The sequence below is a fragment of the Fukomys damarensis genome, unplaced genomic scaffold (genome assembly GCF_012274545.1).
Source record: "Fukomys damarensis isolate Sample0158 unplaced genomic scaffold, DMR_v1.0_HiC HiC_scaffold_20, whole genome shotgun sequence".
NCBI classification, from domain to species: domain Eukaryota; kingdom Metazoa; phylum Chordata; class Mammalia; order Rodentia; family Bathyergidae; genus Fukomys; species Fukomys damarensis.
Genome location: NW_022900932.1, coordinates 6,480,428 through 6,499,803, shown reverse-complemented (window position 1 = coordinate 6,499,803; position 19,376 = coordinate 6,480,428). Strand labels below are relative to the sequence as shown.

Below are 19,376 nucleotides of genomic sequence, written 5' to 3'. Positions count from 1 at the left end.
TCTCACTGAAAGTGTTGTGTTCAGGGAAAAAAAAAAAAAATTAACAGGGCCAGTGCGGGTCATAACTGCTCCAAGTTGGTGTCTGTTTCTGAGGATAATTTTTCATGCCTTTCTGAGCTCTTTAAAAGAAAATCTCTTTATTTCATTAAATAATAGGCTGAATTATTGATGTCAACCACAGCTTCTAGGTTCTTACACACGAGAATAATGTGAGGTTCCACTCTGTCACTTAAAGACTGCCCAAAGGACCATATGTCATTGTATTTATACAAGAAATCCAAAATGGAGGCAAACTACCGTGCACATATGTATGTACGCACACGCACGCACCCATGCGTGCATACTCCCGGTTGTAGGAAGAACATGCCTTGCCTCTGTGATTTTCAGAGGGTCGCTGGTTCCTGCCCAGTTAGAGACCTCAGCAGCCTCTTAAGTGCCTACCGTTTGTGGGTCACTGCAGTGCCATCTGCCCCGAGGCCACACTCACTTGTGCTCCTGAAACTCTCCCAGGCCTGCCTTTGCGTGGCTAAAACTAATCGCCAAAGGGATTGTAAGGAACAGATATTTCCTAAAGACTCCTGTACAGCACTGAGTACTTTCTGATTCACTGAGAACTACCCCAGGCATTATACTTATTGATACATACATCTGTTGATTTAAAACATTTATTCAAGACAGGTAGCCGTTGGAATCCCTGTTTATTTACTTACTTTGGTAGTTCTGGAGAGTGAATCCAAGGTCTCATCCCCAGCTTTTTTTGGTGGGTGGTACCGGAGATGGAACTCAGGTCCTTGCGCTTGCAAGGCAGGCAGGTGGTGGAACCACTGAGCTAAATCTCCACCTCCCCCCCACTTTCTGAGACAAGGTCTTGCTAAGTCACTTAGTTGCCCAGGCTGGGCTTATACTTACAGTCCTCCTGTCCCAGCCTTCTAGAGTGCCAGGATTACAGACCCACACCACCTCACTTGATTTATAATCTCACTTTTACAGATGAGGAAACCAAGGCTAATAAAGTTGAGAAAACGAACTGCATTCAGACTGCAAGTCCTGAGTTTCTTCTTTTATCATTAATCGTTTCATTTCCTCCATTTTTAAAGACCGTAAACTAATCCACAATTCCATTTTCATCTTTGAGCATTCTCTAGCAAATTTTAGAACTCCTTCTAAATACATTGGAATTGCCTCTGTGAGGTCCATTCCGAGTGAATGAGAATCCATCCCAGCTCTAAGGTGGATTCTGATGGTCTAAGTAAATTGGAGCCTGCCTTTCTCCTGGCTCCAGTGGTTGGTTTAGGGTGGACCAGGACCCAAGCCAATTTCCAGAGAAGCTCAGGACTTTTTTCTAATAATTAGGGAAGAAAAGGCCTTTCTCACTAAAGTTAGGACCAAGAAGGCACGGTAGTGTCAGGGCATTGGCAACCATCCTGGGGCTGTGGGCAGAGGCTTAACTTCTGCCATGTGGAAGAAGGAACAGAAAACAGGCACAAACTAAGTTCTTGGTGGTAGCACTGACGGTTGGGCATCTAATCTACAGCCGCTCCTATTTCAGTTAATGAGAAAAGAAATTTCTCTTGTGCTCACCACCAGGCTTGGTTATAGTTTCTGTTATCTGCAACCAAAAACTAATTCAATAACAGACAATTTAATAGCAACAGGAAGTTTGACAGGCATATTCTTCTTTGTTATCTAAGTTGTCAATAAAGGCTTTGAATAGAAGACAAAAAGGTCAATATTGTCTCCAGGAGCAGGAAAAACAGTTGTGGCATTTGCTTTATGAAAGAACTTCAAAGTACTTAGAAAACTGTTGAATGTTTCCTTGATGATTCATAAATAATAACGCTGCTGTCTGTGCATGTCAGTCAGACCGACTCCTGTTCGGTCTGGCATTTGGTGCTTTAGCCAACCTCGCCGGTCTCAGAGATGTCATTTGTCTCTTGGCCCTTGGGGCCTGGAGCTGTGTTTCACATCTCTTGCCACTCAGACTTCAGTCCGCCTTTTCCCCCATCTCTTTTCCAGTTACACTGGAATTGGTTTCCCCAAATCTCGTTCCCTGCTAGGGACTCTCACGCTGCTTTCCTAGGAGAAACCCGTTCACCTCTTTCTTCCTTCATGTAACAAAATGTGTTAAGCACATGTTGTATTCATCAGAAAATCCACACTAGCTATTTTAAGGAGCATAGAGTTTGCTGAACGTAAAGAATCTCAAGAAAATCCAGAAACCCGGGCCAGCTGGGAGCAGAGCAATGAGAAGCCACCGAGCTGCACCCCTGAACTGCTCGGGAAGCACTCCTGTTACCCTGCCTGGCTTGCAGGCCCCAAGTCCGGGGAGGGCTTCACCACAGCTGCCGCAGAGCCAGGTACTCCCGTCCTCGCCCTTCGCGGAGGGGTCTCATGCAAAATATGAACTGCGGGAGAGAGGAGAAAATGGAGTTTTATAGGAAGTTGAACTGGAGTGGGGTTGTCTTGAGAGCTGAGTGAGACAACTGTGTTTCTGTCCCATGTACGGAGTGCTGGGCATTATCCCAGGCAGTGGGGATAGAGCTTCCAGCAAGAGTGGTGACGCTTGTGGCGTTGAAGAGCAGAAGGTCCAGCGGGGAAGCAAATACCAAACAAGTAAACACATTTAATTTTGTATTGTTTGTTTTTATTTTATTTATTTATTTATTTTGGTACCAGGGATCGAACTCGGGCCCTTGCGCTTGCGAGGCAGGCACCAGAACCACTGAGCTAAATCCCCAGCCCTTAAACATATTTAATTTTAAATGGTGCTGAGTACTCGGGGAAGAATAAACTAGAGTACAAGGCTAGAGTCAGGTGTGTTCTGTTTGTAGGGTGTTTAGGAAAAGCCCTTGTGAGGACACAGAAATTGAACCAAGACTTGAATGAAAAGAAGCAAAGAGCTGTATGAAAATCTGGGACAAGAGAATTCTGAGGGGCAGGAAAGAACAGCACATCCAAAGGCTCTAGTTTGGCGGTGAGCTTGGTGCATTGGACCCTTCACCTGCAAGAAAGCCGATGCAGGTGAAGGGCGCAGGGCAGGAGACGTCAGGCAGACAGGCAGGTACCAGGCAGACAGACAGGAGCTGACTGGTCACCCTGAGCGTGTTGGGAAGCCCTGGAAGGCTGGATGAAGGGGAGTGACTTGGTGTAACTCACATTTTATAGAGATTCCTCTGACTGCTAGGTGGAGAATGGACTGTGAAAGGGCAAAAAAGACTGACTCCAAGCATCATGCTATGGTACAAGCAAGGCACCATGGAGGCTTGAACTGAAGCAGTGGACGAGGACAGGGGAGAGTGGCCCGCCATGCTGTGTTGATGCTACTTTTACTTCATTTCGTCGTCACCACTTTTTACTGAATATTAAGATATTTAGTCTGTGCCCAAGTTCTAGGTGTCACTCTGCGTTCAGTCACTCTCACTTCGTGTGGTTCATTGCCATTGAAATTCCGCTGCTAGCTGGGGCTCTTCTGCCCACCTACGGCCCTCGTTCCTTCTCTTTGCCCCAGGTCATCATTGCCCTGTCCGAGAAGAACCGCTCGCACATTCCTTACAGGAACTCCATGATGACCAGCGTCCTCAGGGACAGCTTAGGGGGAAACTGCATGACGACCATGATTGCGACACTCTCCTTGGAGAAAAGGAATATTGAGGTAGGTTGCTTCCCCTTGCCAGAGATCTTACACTGGGCCTCAGCTTGCCAGTTCGGAAGATGGAGCTGAGGGTCCTGGGTGAGTCAGTACATGATGGAGTTCACAGGTTTGGGTTACTTGCCAGCACTGTAATAATCCCATTGGAGAACTGGCTTCACACAGCACAGGATGGTTTGCTGAAGCTTCATATGCAGATTTTTTAAAACCCTGCCAATAAGTTTGTTCTCAGCCACAGGAATGAGAGAGGAATGAGAGAGCCTTCTTGCTCACTTCTGCTCCTGACCAGCAAAGTCTGGATACCTCAGAGATGTCCTCAAGGTCTGTCCCTAGACAGATCCTGGAGTGCAGTGCCCAGAATGCTTTGGCAGGGGCTGGTGCTGAACGGCTTTCTTGGGCTGCTTTAGAGCCCGCTGACATTTCACACAGTTCACTTTGATGTTTGGGGTCTAGACATTCTACAGAGAGGAAAATGGGGAGCAGCAGAGTGCTTCCCAAAACAAGGCCCAGCCCTTGAGGGTGAGGTACTTAAGCCTCTCCTTTTGGTCTGTTAACAAATATTTATTTTGTAGTCTTCCATGTTTATGGATTTTGGTACCAGCTGATACATATTTCTGGTCGAACAGATTAATAGTGGAAAACACATACCAGTTGCCATTTAGGATGTCAGGATCTCCCATATTTTCAGTATTGGGCATTTTATTAAGCCAAAATCAAATTTTTGCAGAAAATAACATCCTAGAGCAAAGCTCCCTCATTTGGAGTCCTAGTTCTTCATTGTGGGTTTTTATACACATCATTCTTTAGGTATGCTCTTTTTTTCTGTGAATAAAATTGAAGTTTTATCTTGACAGAAGCCTCTCTCCATCTCACAGCATTTCAAGAAGTGGTTTCTGCTCTTTTAGGAGTCCATATCTACGTGCAGATTCGCACAGCGAGTGGCGCTCATAAAGAACGAAGCAGTCCTTAACGAAGAAATTGATCCCAGATTGGTATGCTGCCTAACTATGTCTAGGAAAAAAGTGTATCAAAGATTAGGGGCCACTTACTTCTTGTGAGACAGTGTTCGAAGTGCTTGGAAATTCAGCTGCCTCTATCTGTGTCTAGAGAAAAAAGGCAAGATATAGTGATGTGAAATAGCTTCAGCTTCTCAGTGCTCATAGACAGTGGAGGCAGGATCCAAACCAGAGAGCTGTGCCCAGGAGTCTGCTCTCTGCCATCCTGGCCCCACAGCCTCCTGTGCAAGGTATCCCAGGGGCCCATGCTCCGAATCACACATGTCAGACTCCCTTGCAGCTCTCAGCCTCTCACAGCCATCAGTTAACTTTCCAGACACATTAATTAAGAGACCACCATTCATAAGTGTTTATTAAAAAGAGTCCTAATGGTTGTTAAAGAAAAACATTTTTATAACTGTCCTATTACTTATTCTAAAGATCTTTTTTAAATGTAAATTAAATATATGGGAAAATTATCAAGTTTCTCATTCTGTAATAATAAATCTTGCCTTATCAAAACATTTTCATAAGCAAAAGCATGTGCAAGTTATGAGATTCAACTGTTCATTTTAAATGCAAATATTTTCTTTTTTCTCTATTTTGTTAGTTTTCTTAAAGACCGTAAACTAATCCACAATTCCATTTTCATCTTTGAGCATTCTCTAGCAAATTTTAGAACTCCTTCTAAATACATTGGAATTGCCTCTGTGAGGTCCATTCCGAGTGAATGAGAATCCATCCCAGCTCTAAGGTGGATTCTGATGGTCTAAGTAAATTGGAGCCTGCCTTTCTCCTGGCTCCAGTGGTTGGTTTAGGGTGGACCAGGACCCAAGCCAATTTCCAGAGAAGCTCAGGACTTTTTTCTAATAATTAGGGAAGAAAAGGCCTTTCTCACTAAAGTTAGGACCAAGAAGGCACGGTAGTGTCAGGGCATTGGCAACCATCCTGGGGCTGTGGGCAGAGGCTTAACTTCTGCCATGTGGAAGAAGGAACAGAAAACAGGCACAAACTAAGTTCTTGGTGGTAGCACTGACGGTTGGGCATCTAATCTACAGCCGCTCCTATTTCAGTTAATGAGAAAAGAAATTTCTCTTGTGCTCACCACCAGGCTTGGTTATAGTTTCTGTTATCTGCAACCAAAAACTAATTCAATAACAGACAATTTAATAGCAACAGGAAGTTTGACAGGCATATTCTTCTTTGTTATCTAAGTTGTCAATAAAGGCTTTGAATAGAAGACAAAAAGGTCAATATTGTCTCCAGGAGCAGGAAAAACAGTTGTGGCATTTGCTTTATGAAAGAACTTCAAAGTACTTAGAAAACTGTTGAATGTTTCCTTGATGATTCATAAATAATAACGCTGCTGTCTGTGCATGTCAGTCAGACCGACTCCTGTTCGGTCTGGCATTTGGTGCTTTAGCCAACCTCGCCGGTCTCAGAGATGTCATTTGTCTCTTGGCCCTTGGGGCCTGGAGCTGTGTTTCACATCTCTTGCCACTCAGACTTCAGTCCGCCTTTTCCCCCATCTCTTTTCCAGTTACACTGGAATTGGTTTCCCCAAATCTCGTTCCCTGCTAGGGACTCTCACGCTGCTTTCCTAGGAGAAACCCGTTCACCTCTTTCTTCCTTCATGTAACAAAATGTGTTAAGCACATGTTGTATTCATCAGAAAATCCACACTAGCTATTTTAAGGAGCATAGAGTTTGCTGAACGTAAAGAATCTCAAGAAAATCCAGAAACCCGGGCCAGCTGGGAGCAGAGCAATGAGAAGCCACCGAGCTGCACCCCTGAACTGCTCGGGAAGCACTCCTGTTACCCTGCCTGGCTTGCAGGCCCCAAGTCCGGGGAGGGCTTCACCACAGCTGCCGCAGAGCCAGGTACTCCCGTCCTCGCCCTTCGCGGAGGGGTCTCATGCAAAATATGAACTGCGGGAGAGAGGAGAAAATGGAGTTTTATAGGAAGTTGAACTGGAGTGGGGTTGTCTTGAGAGCTGAGTGAGACAACTGTGTTTCTGTCCCATGTACGGAGTGCTGGGCATTATCCCAGGCAGTGGGGATAGAGCTTCCAGCAAGAGTGGTGACGCTTGTGGCGTTGAAGAGCAGAAGGTCCAGCGGGGAAGCAAATACCAAACAAGTAAACACATTTAATTTTGTATTGTTTGTTTTTATTTTATTTATTTATTTATTTTGGTACCAGGGATCGAACTCGGGCCCTTGCGCTTGCGAGGCAGGCACCAGAACCACTGAGCTAAATCCCCAGCCCTTAAACATATTTAATTTTAAATGGTGCTGAGTACTCGGGGAAGAATAAACTAGAGTACAAGGCTAGAGTCAGGTGTGTTCTGTTTGTAGGGTGTTTAGGAAAAGCCCTTGTGAGGACACAGAAATTGAACCAAGACTTGAATGAAAAGAAGCAAAGAGCTGTATGAAAATCTGGGACAAGAGAATTCTGAGGGGCAGGAAAGAACAGCACATCCAAAGGCTCTAGTTTGGCGGTGAGCTTGGTGCATTGGACCCTTCACCTGCAAGAAAGCCGATGCAGGTGAAGGGCGCAGGGCAGGAGACGTCAGGCAGACAGGCAGGTACCAGGCAGACAGACAGGAGCTGACTGGTCACCCTGAGCGTGTTGGGAAGCCCTGGAAGGCTGGATGAAGGGGAGTGACTTGGTGTAACTCACATTTTATAGAGATTCCTCTGACTGCTAGGTGGAGAATGGACTGTGAAAGGGCAAAAAAGACTGACTCCAAGCATCATGCTATGGTACAAGCAAGGCACCATGGAGGCTTGAACTGAAGCAGTGGACGAGGACAGGGGAGAGTGGCCCGCCATGCTGTGTTGATGCTACTTTTACTTCATTTCGTCGTCACCACTTTTTACTGAATATTAAGATATTTAGTCTGTGCCCAAGTTCTAGGTGTCACTCTGCGTTCAGTCACTCTCACTTCGTGTGGTTCATTGCCATTGAAATTCCGCTGCTAGCTGGGGCTCTTCTGCCCACCTACGGCCCTCGTTCCTTCTCTTTGCCCCAGGTCATCATTGCCCTGTCCGAGAAGAACCGCTCGCACATTCCTTACAGGAACTCCATGATGACCAGCGTCCTCAGGGACAGCTTAGGGGGAAACTGCATGACGACCATGATTGCGACACTCTCCTTGGAGAAAAGGAATATTGAGGTAGGTTGCTTCCCCTTGCCAGAGATCTTACACTGGGCCTCAGCTTGCCAGTTCGGAAGATGGAGCTGAGGGTCCTGGGTGAGTCAGTACATGATGGAGTTCACAGGTTTGGGTTACTTGCCAGCACTGTAATAATCCCATTGGAGAACTGGCTTCACACAGCACAGGATGGTTTGCTGAAGCTTCATATGCAGATTTTTTAAAACCCTGCCAATAAGTTTGTTCTCAGCCACAGGAATGAGAGAGGAATGAGAGAGCCTTCTTGCTCACTTCTGCTCCTGACCAGCAAAGTCTGGATACCTCAGAGATGTCCTCAAGGTCTGTCCCTAGACAGATCCTGGAGTGCAGTGCCCAGAATGCTTTGGCAGGGGCTGGTGCTGAACGGCTTTCTTGGGCTGCTTTAGAGCCCGCTGACATTTCACACAGTTCACTTTGATGTTTGGGGTCTAGACATTCTACAGAGAGGAAAATGGGGAGCAGCAGAGTGCTTCCCAAAACAAGGCCCAGCCCTTGAGGGTGAGGTACTTAAGCCTCTCCTTTTGGTCTGTTAACAAATATTTATTTTGTAGTCTTCCATGTTTATGGATTTTGGTACCAGCTGATACATATTTCTGGTCGAACAGATTAATAGTGGAAAACACATACCAGTTGCCATTTAGGATGTCAGGATCTCCCATATTTTCAGTATTGGGCATTTTATTAAGCCAAAATCAAATTTTTGCAGAAAATAACATCCTAGAGCAAAGCTCCCTCATTTGGAGTCCTAGTTCTTCATTGTGGGTTTTTATACACATCATTCTTTAGGTATGCTCTTTTTTTCTGTGAATAAAATTGAAGTTTTATCTTGACAGAAGCCTCTCTCCATCTCACAGCATTTCAAGAAGTGGTTTCTGCTCTTTTAGGAGTCCATATCTACGTGCAGATTCGCACAGCGAGTGGCGCTCATAAAGAACGAAGCAGTCCTTAACGAAGAAATTGATCCCAGATTGGTATGCTGCCTAACTATGTCTAGGAAAAAAGTGTATCAAAGATTAGGGGCCACTTACCTTTTGTGAGACAGTGTTCGAAGTGCTTGGAAATTCAGCTGCCTCTATCTGTGTCTAGAGAAAAAAGGCAAGATATAGTGATGTGAAATAGCTTCAGCTTCTCAGTGCTCATAGACAGTGGAGGCAGGATCCACCAGAGAGCTTATCCAAACCAGAGAGCTGTGCCCAGGAGTCTGCTCTCTGCCATCCTGGCCCCACAGCCTCCTGTGCAAGGTATCCCAGGGGCCCATGCTCCGAATCACACATGTCAGACTCCCTTGCAGCTCTCAGCCTCTCACAGCCATCAGTTAACTTTCCAGACACATTAATTAAGAGACCACCATTCATAAGTGTTTATTAAAAAGAGTCCTAATGGTTGTTAAAGAAAAACATTTTTATAACTGTCCTATTACTTATTCTAAAGATCTTTTTTAAATGTAAATTAAATATATGGGAAAATTATCAAGTTTCTCATTCTGTAATAATAAATCTTGCCTTATCAAAACATTTTCATAAGCAAAAGCATGTGCAAGTTATGAGATTCAACTGTTCATTTTAAATGCAAATATTTTCTTTTTTCTCTATTTTGTTAGTTTTCTGTAAAGGAAGTACAGCACTGAATCACCTCATGCCAACACTGAAAATATTGAAAGGAAATACCAGTTTTTTCCAATTCCATTAAATTAAGAGTGCAATACTTTTCAAATCACCTGGCTTTTCTTAATTTTCTAAAAAATAAGCTGGTGTATGCATTATTTAAAAGCATGAAATCTTGCCAACAATACTTCATTTACAGATTTCTCAAGGTTTTTTTTTTTTAAACCCTCAAATCCATCATTACCCATATTAATTACTTCATCTTGGTTACTCGCCTTTTCTCCCTTGAAGTCACTTCATGTGTTCTACCCTGGACACTTCTGGTGCAGGCCTTGGTCAGATCCAAGCATTGGGCAAGGCCTCTGCAGGGGGCAGTGCCGGAATGCAAAGGCACAAGTCAAAAGGCCTTGCACTTCTAGGGTGACTTGTTCTGTTGTCCTTGTCCTTCTAGTGTCCCCATAGCATTTCTGTGCAGACTGAGAAAGACAATAATGGCATTACTAGCCTGAAGCCAAAAATTAGTTCATAATTTAAGGAAAATAAGCACAGTAGGCATTGGAGAGTTTTGGCTAGAGAAACTTTTCTCTAAATGAACTTGAGGAATTTAAAGAAAGGCAAATATTGTCCTGTGTCTGATGTAGAACTGTAAGAGAGTTGAAGAAAAGAGAGATCAGGAGTGAAAAGCTAATAGCCGACAGACGAATTGCTGAGGTCTTCCTGGTACAGAATACTCTGGTAACTGGCAAGTGTTGTTTCCTGGTCTCTTTATTAATCATACTAAAAACTGACTTTGCTGTTGTTACTGGTTTGTGTACAGACCTTGTCTGAAGTACAAGTCACAGCTCAAAATTGGCCTAAAAACCACCCAAGACACAACTTGGGTGGGAGTTCCTGTGTTTACTCTTAAATTTTAATGGCACATGTAGAGCCATCCTGCATGATCAGACTGCCCTGCTTTCTTTCTGAATATTGGTACTTCTGAGGACAAGGTGATAAAAGAGCTGGGAGCCCGGCTAGAGTGTGCGGAAACTGGGCTGGAGTCAGAATCTTCTAAAGATGGCTCTAATTCCAGAGTTCCTACAGTAACCTGGTGGGAGGTGTGAGTGCGGTCATCTCAAACCATGAAACTTTGGCTTAGTTTTGAGATTTCAATTCAATAAGGCAGAAAATTAATTTGGTATTTGATTTGACTTTGGAAGCTTTAATAGGATTAGAAAATATGACATCAATATTAATTTAGAGGAGAATGCAAATGAATGACTCACATAGTTCTTGTCTAAAGATTTTCATTCTGCATAGTTTGATGATTCTGAAAATGTTTTGCAAAAAGACGCAAATAAAATCACGCCACCCTGTACATTTAAATAAAATTCTAGGAGCATGACATGTTCAGAATACCCAGAATCATGCTCTTTGGGATTTATGGTCCTGTTGATATGGTCCAGATAACCTGAACTCACCTATATAAAATCTTACAAGCATCTTTGAAATACCTATCCGAGGTTGAAAGGGAAAAAAAGAATTCTCCAAAGCCCAGAAACAGAGTTAAAGGCTGCAGTTGTCCTGGAGTGAGTTAAAGGTGTTCTAACAAAGGAATGAAAGTCAGAGCTCTTTTGCAAGGTGAGGATTAAACTTAGGACATTTCCCTCCTCACAGAAAACCAGTGAATGAGTGAAACAGTAAAAAGAAGCCATCCATGGGTATAAGGAGGTGTTAAGGCAGCTTGTCTGCTTTAACCTGGATTCTAGGTAAAACAAAAAGTGCTTTGTAGAAAATTTGAAACTCCCAGGCTCTACCTCTCATGAATTTGAATTCAACTTTACATACTCTCCTCAGTCTGGTAACTTCTAAGAGAAGAAGTTCAAAAATGAACAAAGCTGCCAGATGGAGAAGGAAGAAGAGAAGAGCAGGAGGGAGAGAGGGAGGGAAGATCTGTTTCATTTTGGTTTTGGTTTGTTTTGGTTTTTTGCTTTTAGTTTTTAGCAATACCAGATATTCAAAGATGAGGAAATGATGGATTCAACATGCTAATTTTTGTTTTAGGAAGTTTTATTATGGTATCATGGTATTGTGGAATCATGACCTAGTTGGGTTATTTCAGGAGTTTGAAGATAATCATCCATTAAGAACCAAGGTGGATTATGTAAAGCTGCAAATTTCCGGTGATGAATGTCATTACATTGTATACCTTAAATGTACCAATAAAGTAATTAATTTTAAAAATTTATAATCCAGCACTAGAAAATATTTGGCAAAGGCAAGTATATATGGGCAAAGGAAAAATAAGAACAAATAAAAGCCAAATTTAGAATAATGATAACGAGGAATTAATTTAAGGAAGGATAATAGGATGAGACCTTCAGAAGGGTCTGTAATGTTTCTTTGCAAAGTATTGGGTACATGGGAGTTCTCGTAAGCTAAATTAATACTAAAATAATCACAGCAGTTAGGTGGTAGAATTGTAGTCTAATCACTAGTGAATAAAAAGGATTTGATAACATTAAGCATTCATCCATATGTTGACAAAATTCATCAAACTGAATATAAATGAACATCTTTAAACTGATAAAGTATATTAACCAAAAAATTATAATCAACATTTTAAAGGTGAAATATTAGATGGAATAAAATAAGGATGTCTAAAGAATTATACTTTAAAAGTTCTAACTAGAACAATGAAACACTAAAATGAAATACATGAGAATTAAAAAAAGAGAAAGCCTCTGTCATTACTAGCAATTTTCATTGCTTACAAAGAACATCCAACAATATTTAATGATCAACAGAACCAAAAATGTTCAGAAAATTGTTTGACACATAATCCATACATAAAAATGAATCTCATTCCTATACACCAGAAGCCAACAGTTACAAAATATAATTTTACAAAATTCCACTCACAGTGTCAACAAAAACTTTTAAATTCTTGGTACATATTCTAGCCAAAGACACATAAGATACTTATAGAAAATTATAAATTTTTATTGGAAAGAGTCAGTGAAGATATTTAGTAAATTCATGGATGAGGTGATTCAATACAGTATTGTTAATTCAATGTCTTACCAAGTTAACCTCCTAGATAAATGAATTCCAGGAAAAGTCTGGAGAGGGCCTGTGGCAGAATTAGACAAGCTGAGTGTAAAGTTTATATAGGAGAGCAAATGGCCAAGAATAGCCAGTTCTGTTCTTATAAAAGAACAAGATGGAAAGGGATTGTCTTATTTAAATGCACTTTAGTAGCTAAAAGTGTGGGATTACTATATATAGAGAGAAGTTGACAAATGTTTTCAACCAATAGCCCAGAAACAGGCAGGTTTATATGTGCAAACATATTATATAACATAATTATAATAGCAAACCTTGTATGGCACAGTATAAAAATGAAATGTCATGCCTGTATTACCTTGTACACAATAAAATTCACCTAAGTGTGAAAAGCAATTCTATAACAGTTTTAAAAGACCATATAAGAAAATCTTGCTATGGTTTAGGGTAAGACAGATTTTGAGAAGACACAAAAGCATAACTCATAAATGAAGAAGTTGCTAATTATATTGAAATTCAGAGCTTTCATTTAACCAAAAAACAAAAAACACAAAGTAAAACACATGGCATAGACAGAGAAAAAAATAGGTGTGTTGCCTAAAGTCAACAAAGCATTCACATCCAGAATATATAAAGAAACCTACAGATTAATAAGGAAAAGAAAAATAATGAATTGATACATGGGCAAGAATGTAAATAAGTTATTCTCAGAAGAAGGAACCAGACAGCCAAGGCACAAATGTACACATGATCAACTTCACTAATAATTATGAGAATACAAATTAGATATCCTTTCCTGCCTACCAGTTTGACAAAATTAGAGAACCTGTCAACATTACATAGTGATGAAAATATGGAGAAATGGGAATATACATCCATACTTAATAGGAAGGTAAATTTGTACAACTCTGAAGAGTGACTTAACTCCACATCATAACGGCAAAATGCCCTTAGTCTACTACCAAAAAATACTAGTTCTAAGTGTGCACTGTAGGGAAATTCTCACGTATGAGCCTCGAGTGATTTCTCACATTCACAGCAAGAGTAAAATCCTAAATGTCCATCCACAAGACACACAGATGAATGAAATTTGATGGATTGATGCACTATATGTTCACAAAAATGAATGAACTAAGGCCACAGGAAACAGAGTAAATAAGCTGAAAAGCATAAGGCCACAAAGCAAGCTGCAGTGACATGCAGTAATGTAACATTTCCATTTGTGGTTGAAGGCATAACAAATGATAGCATGCATTATTTACAGGTGCATCTGCCCCGATGGAGTAAATGTGTGAAAACACACAAGGGTGTGATACCCCTCCGGGCTTCGGCACAATCCCTCAGGAAGGGTGGAAACGAGATAGGAATAGTGGGTTCCAGTTACATGCGCTGTTTTATTTGTTAAAAAGTAATTCCAGAGCCATTTTGACAAAATTAAGACTTCACAAAGCTGGCTGGTAGCTACAGCCGTGCCTTTTATACCATTCTCTGTCCATTCTGGTGTCCTTAGCACAGCTCGCAGTTCAGAGAGCTGCATGTTCTCTACAAGTTGACATTCACTCGCCCACCTTGTCCCCCCGCAGGTGATTGTCCGCCTGCAGAAGGAAATCCAGGAGCTGAAGGACGAACTGGCCATCGTCACCGGGGAGCGGAGGACAGAGGCGCTCACGGAAGAGGAACTCCTGCAGTAAGCTCCCTCACGTCGTTTCTTCCTTTTCCTGTCACAGTGAACGTTTGTGGTAACTTCTCTGTTGGCTTCGGTATTACAAATTCACCTCCAAGCATGCCGGTCCCCTGGGACAATCTGAAATTGCACTGAGGCGCCAGTTAAGAGTGGCGGCTTTCCATGAAAAGCTATTGAAGGCTGGCAGTGTTTTGCCACCTCAGCTTTGAGGAAGTTAAGAACGGAGCACGGGGAGGATGGGAATACCCTTCTCCTGCCAGCTGCAGAAGAGGCTGGGTAATAGGCAGGCAGTGGGAACATACATGGAATTGTGGGTCTCAAATCTGAGAGGAGTTCAAGAAATGTCCTTTGTGTGCAACTGCATCTTGCTGCAAGCACCACTTTATCCCATGCCAAAGAAAGCTCCTTCCCTTAACAAATAGATGGCCCCTATGTTATAGTTCAGACACTCAAGCGGCGAATGAAAGCAGGTATTCAGGACTTCAGACATGTGCGGCACCTCTCAGAGCCTTTAGATGTGCAGCCATATGGCCTGTCAGTGGTACAATGTGACTTTCTCTCTGATCGTGAGTGTGGTGGTGGGCTGTCTTGTTGCTTCTGTGCTGCTTATTAAGTTTTAGTACAGTGGTGTTGACAGAAGAGGCTTAGAAGGCAGGGCCCCCTGTTTCCAAATAAGAAATAGAGTTACACGTGTTTTCTGAAGATAAATTGCCATTCCACCTAATTCTCCTTCAACAGAGAAAATGGAAAATAAAAGAGACAATAAAAGCAGTTTTCTTGGGCCTGGGGGTGTAGTCCAGAAGCAAAATGCCTGCTCAGCATGCACAAGACCCTAGGTTCAATCCCCAGCATAACAAATAAAGTAAAAAGTAGTTTATTTAAACTACTGCATCATTGCCCAAGAGGTTCAGCTGACACTGGAGAAGCCTTCAGTAAGGTGCCTGTTACAGTCAAAGCCCCCAGTATGGTGCTTCCTAATTTTAGCACTGTGTTTAGTACTCTGATAAGCCCCAGAGGCTTTCCTCACAAAACTGCTTTGAGGAATATTTGCAATTAAAGTGAAATATATTGCTAAAAACTCACCTTATTAAGAATTTCATGTCACTCTTTGAAGCTGCTTAACAACAGGCTGAGAATCCCTTTATTCTTTTTCCCCTCAAAGAAGACATCTCTTCATATCAGGATCCAGCAAGGAAAACAAGAACACTCCAGGTATCTCAACAAAAGGATTTAATACAGGAAATGGTGCACATAGACAATGGTTCTGCTAAGCAGCTAACAGAAAGATATACAGTTCCTTAGAATCAGTAATGTAGAAGCTCCCAGAGCCCTAGGACTGGAGAGACAGTGGGACAAGGTACTGTTACCAAGACCCAAGACCTGGAGCTGGCTGTAGGAGTTCCACCCAATGAGTGGGGCTGGACACAAGTGGTGGCCACTGATGAGACACAGTTGCTACTCAAGACTGCTCGGAGGCCATCCTTGACCTCTCTCGTCCCCTTCCTGGTATCCACCAGTGCATCCCATTGGCTAAATTTAACCAGATGCCAGCTGTTGTTATAGGAGTCAGAAAATGTTTTTTCCTGTGATTCAGAGTGAGACGGGAAAGATGCAAACTGGACCTTAGTGGAACATGTCAAATAAGCATCAATATCTTCTCTAATTTTTATATATCGGGTATGTTGCTCAGGAGGCTCAGTTTAAGGGTAGGATTTTCAGGGTGCTGATTTTGACATATAGATTAGTTTGTACTGCACCAAATTCAGAGAATTCTAGAACTGATGCAAAGAAATGACAGCTCATGAGCATCTGGCAGGGCTGTTATGTGGGCCATTTGTTCTCTAAATGCCCTCCTTGTGCCCTACCCCTTCTCAGGGCTTAGGATGGAGAAGGAGGGAAGAGGCCCAGGTTACTGCAACAGATAAGCTCTGCCCATCCACTATTCTCAGTGAAAACAGTGAGAAACACGAGCACCCACAGCCACATCAGGCCCCATTTGAGACTGGTGGCCCATGCTGAGATAGCTGACATCTCGAAGATGAGCCCACATCGTGAAGGGCTGGAAACAGCAATGCCGGGACCACCAAACATCCAAGAGAGGCAAGAGCGAGAGGAATTTACAGCTTGCAGAGACAGAAAGCTAAGCTTTCTGAAAAGAGCAGTATCTTTAGAAAAATAAAATATGGTATCACATCAGATGAAACAAAAACAGAATCAAGAGGGATCTTGGAAATGAAAACAATGTACTTGCTGTCATTATGAAATTAATAGTGCAGCCGGGCATGGAGGTGCATGCCCCTAATCCCAGCACTTGGGAGGCTGAGGCAGGAGGATCGCTGTGAGCTCGAGACCAGCCTGGGCTACATAGTGGGTTCCAGGTAAGTCTCAACTACATAGTAAGACCCTGTCTCAAAAAACCAAAAAGAAAAGAAATTAATAGCTGGCTCAGTTGAAGAATGAAAAAAACAAACAAAAAAACACAAGTTGCGATTAGTGAGTTAGAAAGATCAGGACTGAGGAAGTGTAGCCAGAGTGTGAAGTGAAATGACAAAGAGAAGTTTAAAAGAAGACCCATGGACAGTAGCTCTAGACTTACCACATCTAGTGAACAGAAATTTGCAGAGAAGAAAATAAAGATAATAGAGGAGCCAATAGTTGAAGAAATAAAAATCTAGGAACTTCCTAGAACTAAAAGTCATAAATCTTCAGAATGAAAGAGTTACCAGGTACTAAAATGTATTGTAGAAAAATTTGAGAACCTTAAAATACAAGAAAGAGTCTTAAAATCTCCTAGGGAGGAAGAAATTAGCAAAAAATAGCAATCTGATTTACATCAGACTTCTCATCAGCAGCTCTGGAAACAAGAATTTCAAAAGCAAAACAAATGAGAAAGCAGAATCAAAAGCACTTTAACTCTAGCCAAATTAGCATCCAACTATGAAGATGACATAAAGACTTGTTTGTTTGTTTGTTTGTTTGTTTTTTGAGACAGGGTCTCACTATGCAGTTGAGATTGACCTGGAACTCACTATGTAGCCCAGGCTGGTCTCAAACTGGATTATAGGTGTGCACCACCACACCCAGCCATAAAGGCATTTTGTAGACATACAAGCTTTCAGACAGAAAGGTTGCAACCCTAGGGCCTCTTTCCAAGAACTACTGAAGACTGTACATTAGCAAAAAGAAAAATGCCACAAAGTATAAGACATGAACAATCTCTTCTTTATGATACTTAATACTGTGTAATATTCACTTTATATCATTTACTAATTGTCATTCATTCTATATTGAATTTTTCAGTTTAAATTATTAAAATAACAAGCAAATGTTCTACTCATGGGAGACTGAGGAACAGAGTGAAGATAAAATTGTGCCAACAAGGGACTACTAGATCTTGGATTGAATTCTGTTGACCTGTGGACAATAAATACACAAGTACAAATCCGAACAGATTCAGCATAGCAAGTATATAGAGCTGCCATTAGTTTTTTTGTGCATTTATTCATCCAGCATTTGCAAACTACCGTAGGCTCTGAGAAGGACACAAGATGGAGCTGACAGACATGTGTACAAGTAATGATGCAATCTGTGCATGCATTATGAGAAGACACATTCAAAAACAGCAACTTGGAGAAGCAATGATAACCGTTGAGCTCATAAATCATGCAGAAAAGTTCAAATGCTACTGAGTTCAAGGTTCATTTTAGTGACTCTTGAAGAACCAACCGAGACAATGCACTGTACATAGCAACGTGTCTGACTAGTGATTTCTGATCAGCCATTAGGGAGAACAAATCTTGCAGACCACATCCACCCTGCCGAGATGTAGGGTTTCACAGCAGTGCAGTAAATTTGGTGCTTGTTCACACTGAATTGTGAATTACACAGATCAGTGTTTTGTTCTTGTTGTTGTTTTCATACTGTTGTTGTCATTGTTTTTCCATAATTAGCTAGGTTGAGTGTTAGTGTAACCTAAATGCTAACAGGTTAAAGAGTCTATAATCATCTTATATTGAGAAAGATGAATTACACCTCTCTCCTATTGTGGCAATGCTTTTTAACACCACTAGTGTATGCTTTGTCCTAGGGCTCCTGGACATTCACTCAGGAATGTGAGTCAGCTGCAGTCTGTCATGTCTCAGGGGGAGGGGATGGAGGGGCATAAAGTGTTGGAAGAGAAAGAGTTCTCAGCTGAGCAGGGCAGAGTGGCAAGAATGCCCAAGTCAGCCTCTCTGTCCTGGTGGTTTCTGGGCTTGTGCTTCCCAGCATGGCATAAAGGTTTCTTTGACGGATGGCAGGAAGCAGGTTAATAGATCTGCTGTTGAATGTAGCCTCTCAAGGCAGTGCTGAGATATTTGCTAATATCCAGCCCTATCAATTTTTGAACCATTTCCCAACATTTCAGATCTTAATGTAAATATTTGTTGCATTGAGTTAGATGCTTTAATTGAAGAGGATTTCAGATGTCAACCTCCAGTTATAGTGATATTTTTAGTTTACTACTTTGATTTCACCCTGGATAAATTTGAAAAGAGACAGCTGGGTGAAGTCTGGATAGCCAAGTTAAGTTTATACATAACTTCTTGGGTGAAGATTTGACTGTGATTGATTCGCTACACACATACAGCTTTGTTCTTCTGGTAAAATAATAAGCCTGTAGATCTTTGGCTAGGAGAGAAGCACTATATCCTGGCCCAAATCGCGCGAAATATTTTCTGTATCACAACATTTTATTCCTCAGATGGAATTGAATTGGATTTCATGGGCTCAAGTTCACCCAGAGTGTTCTGATACATCCAAACATCAGGATCTTTTTCTAACAGGAAAGACAAAAATCAAAAACTATGCATATCAGTTATTCTATCATCCTGAATTTATTGAGTACTTATTAGATCTTAATCACACTAATGGGTATTTTTAGGACTTAAAGAGTATAAGGCACAAAAAGTAATGTGAAGGAACTGCAATTTTATTGGGAAACCTTACACAGATACACACACAAACAATACACATACGTGTAGACATGAAACAGAGAACAGGCTTTATATTAGTGGAAAGGATAAATGATCACAGAATTATAAAGATGTAATTCTAGTTTAAATTCTACCCATTTTAGTTTATATATATATAAACAATATATATATTATATTGTTAGGCTTAAGCTTTGTTATGTGTAAAGTGAGAGAACTAAAGTAAGTACTGCAG

General features: G+C 41.8%; 1 protein-coding gene across 1 annotated transcript in view; it reads left to right on the top strand.

Annotated features, from left to right (window-relative positions):
* Kif6 (kinesin family member 6) overlaps nucleotides 1-19,376 on the top strand; it is a 314,938-nt gene that overhangs the window by 131,078 nt on the left and 164,484 nt on the right. The window contains exons 8-10 of the mRNA XM_010638879.2: nucleotides 3,509-3,652; nucleotides 4,555-4,641; nucleotides 14,071-14,174. Coding sequence (XP_010637181.1) covers nucleotides 3,509-3,652; nucleotides 4,555-4,641; nucleotides 14,071-14,174 — 335 coding nt within the window. The remainder of the gene's footprint in view (nucleotides 1-3,508; nucleotides 3,653-4,554; nucleotides 4,642-14,070; nucleotides 14,175-19,376) is intronic.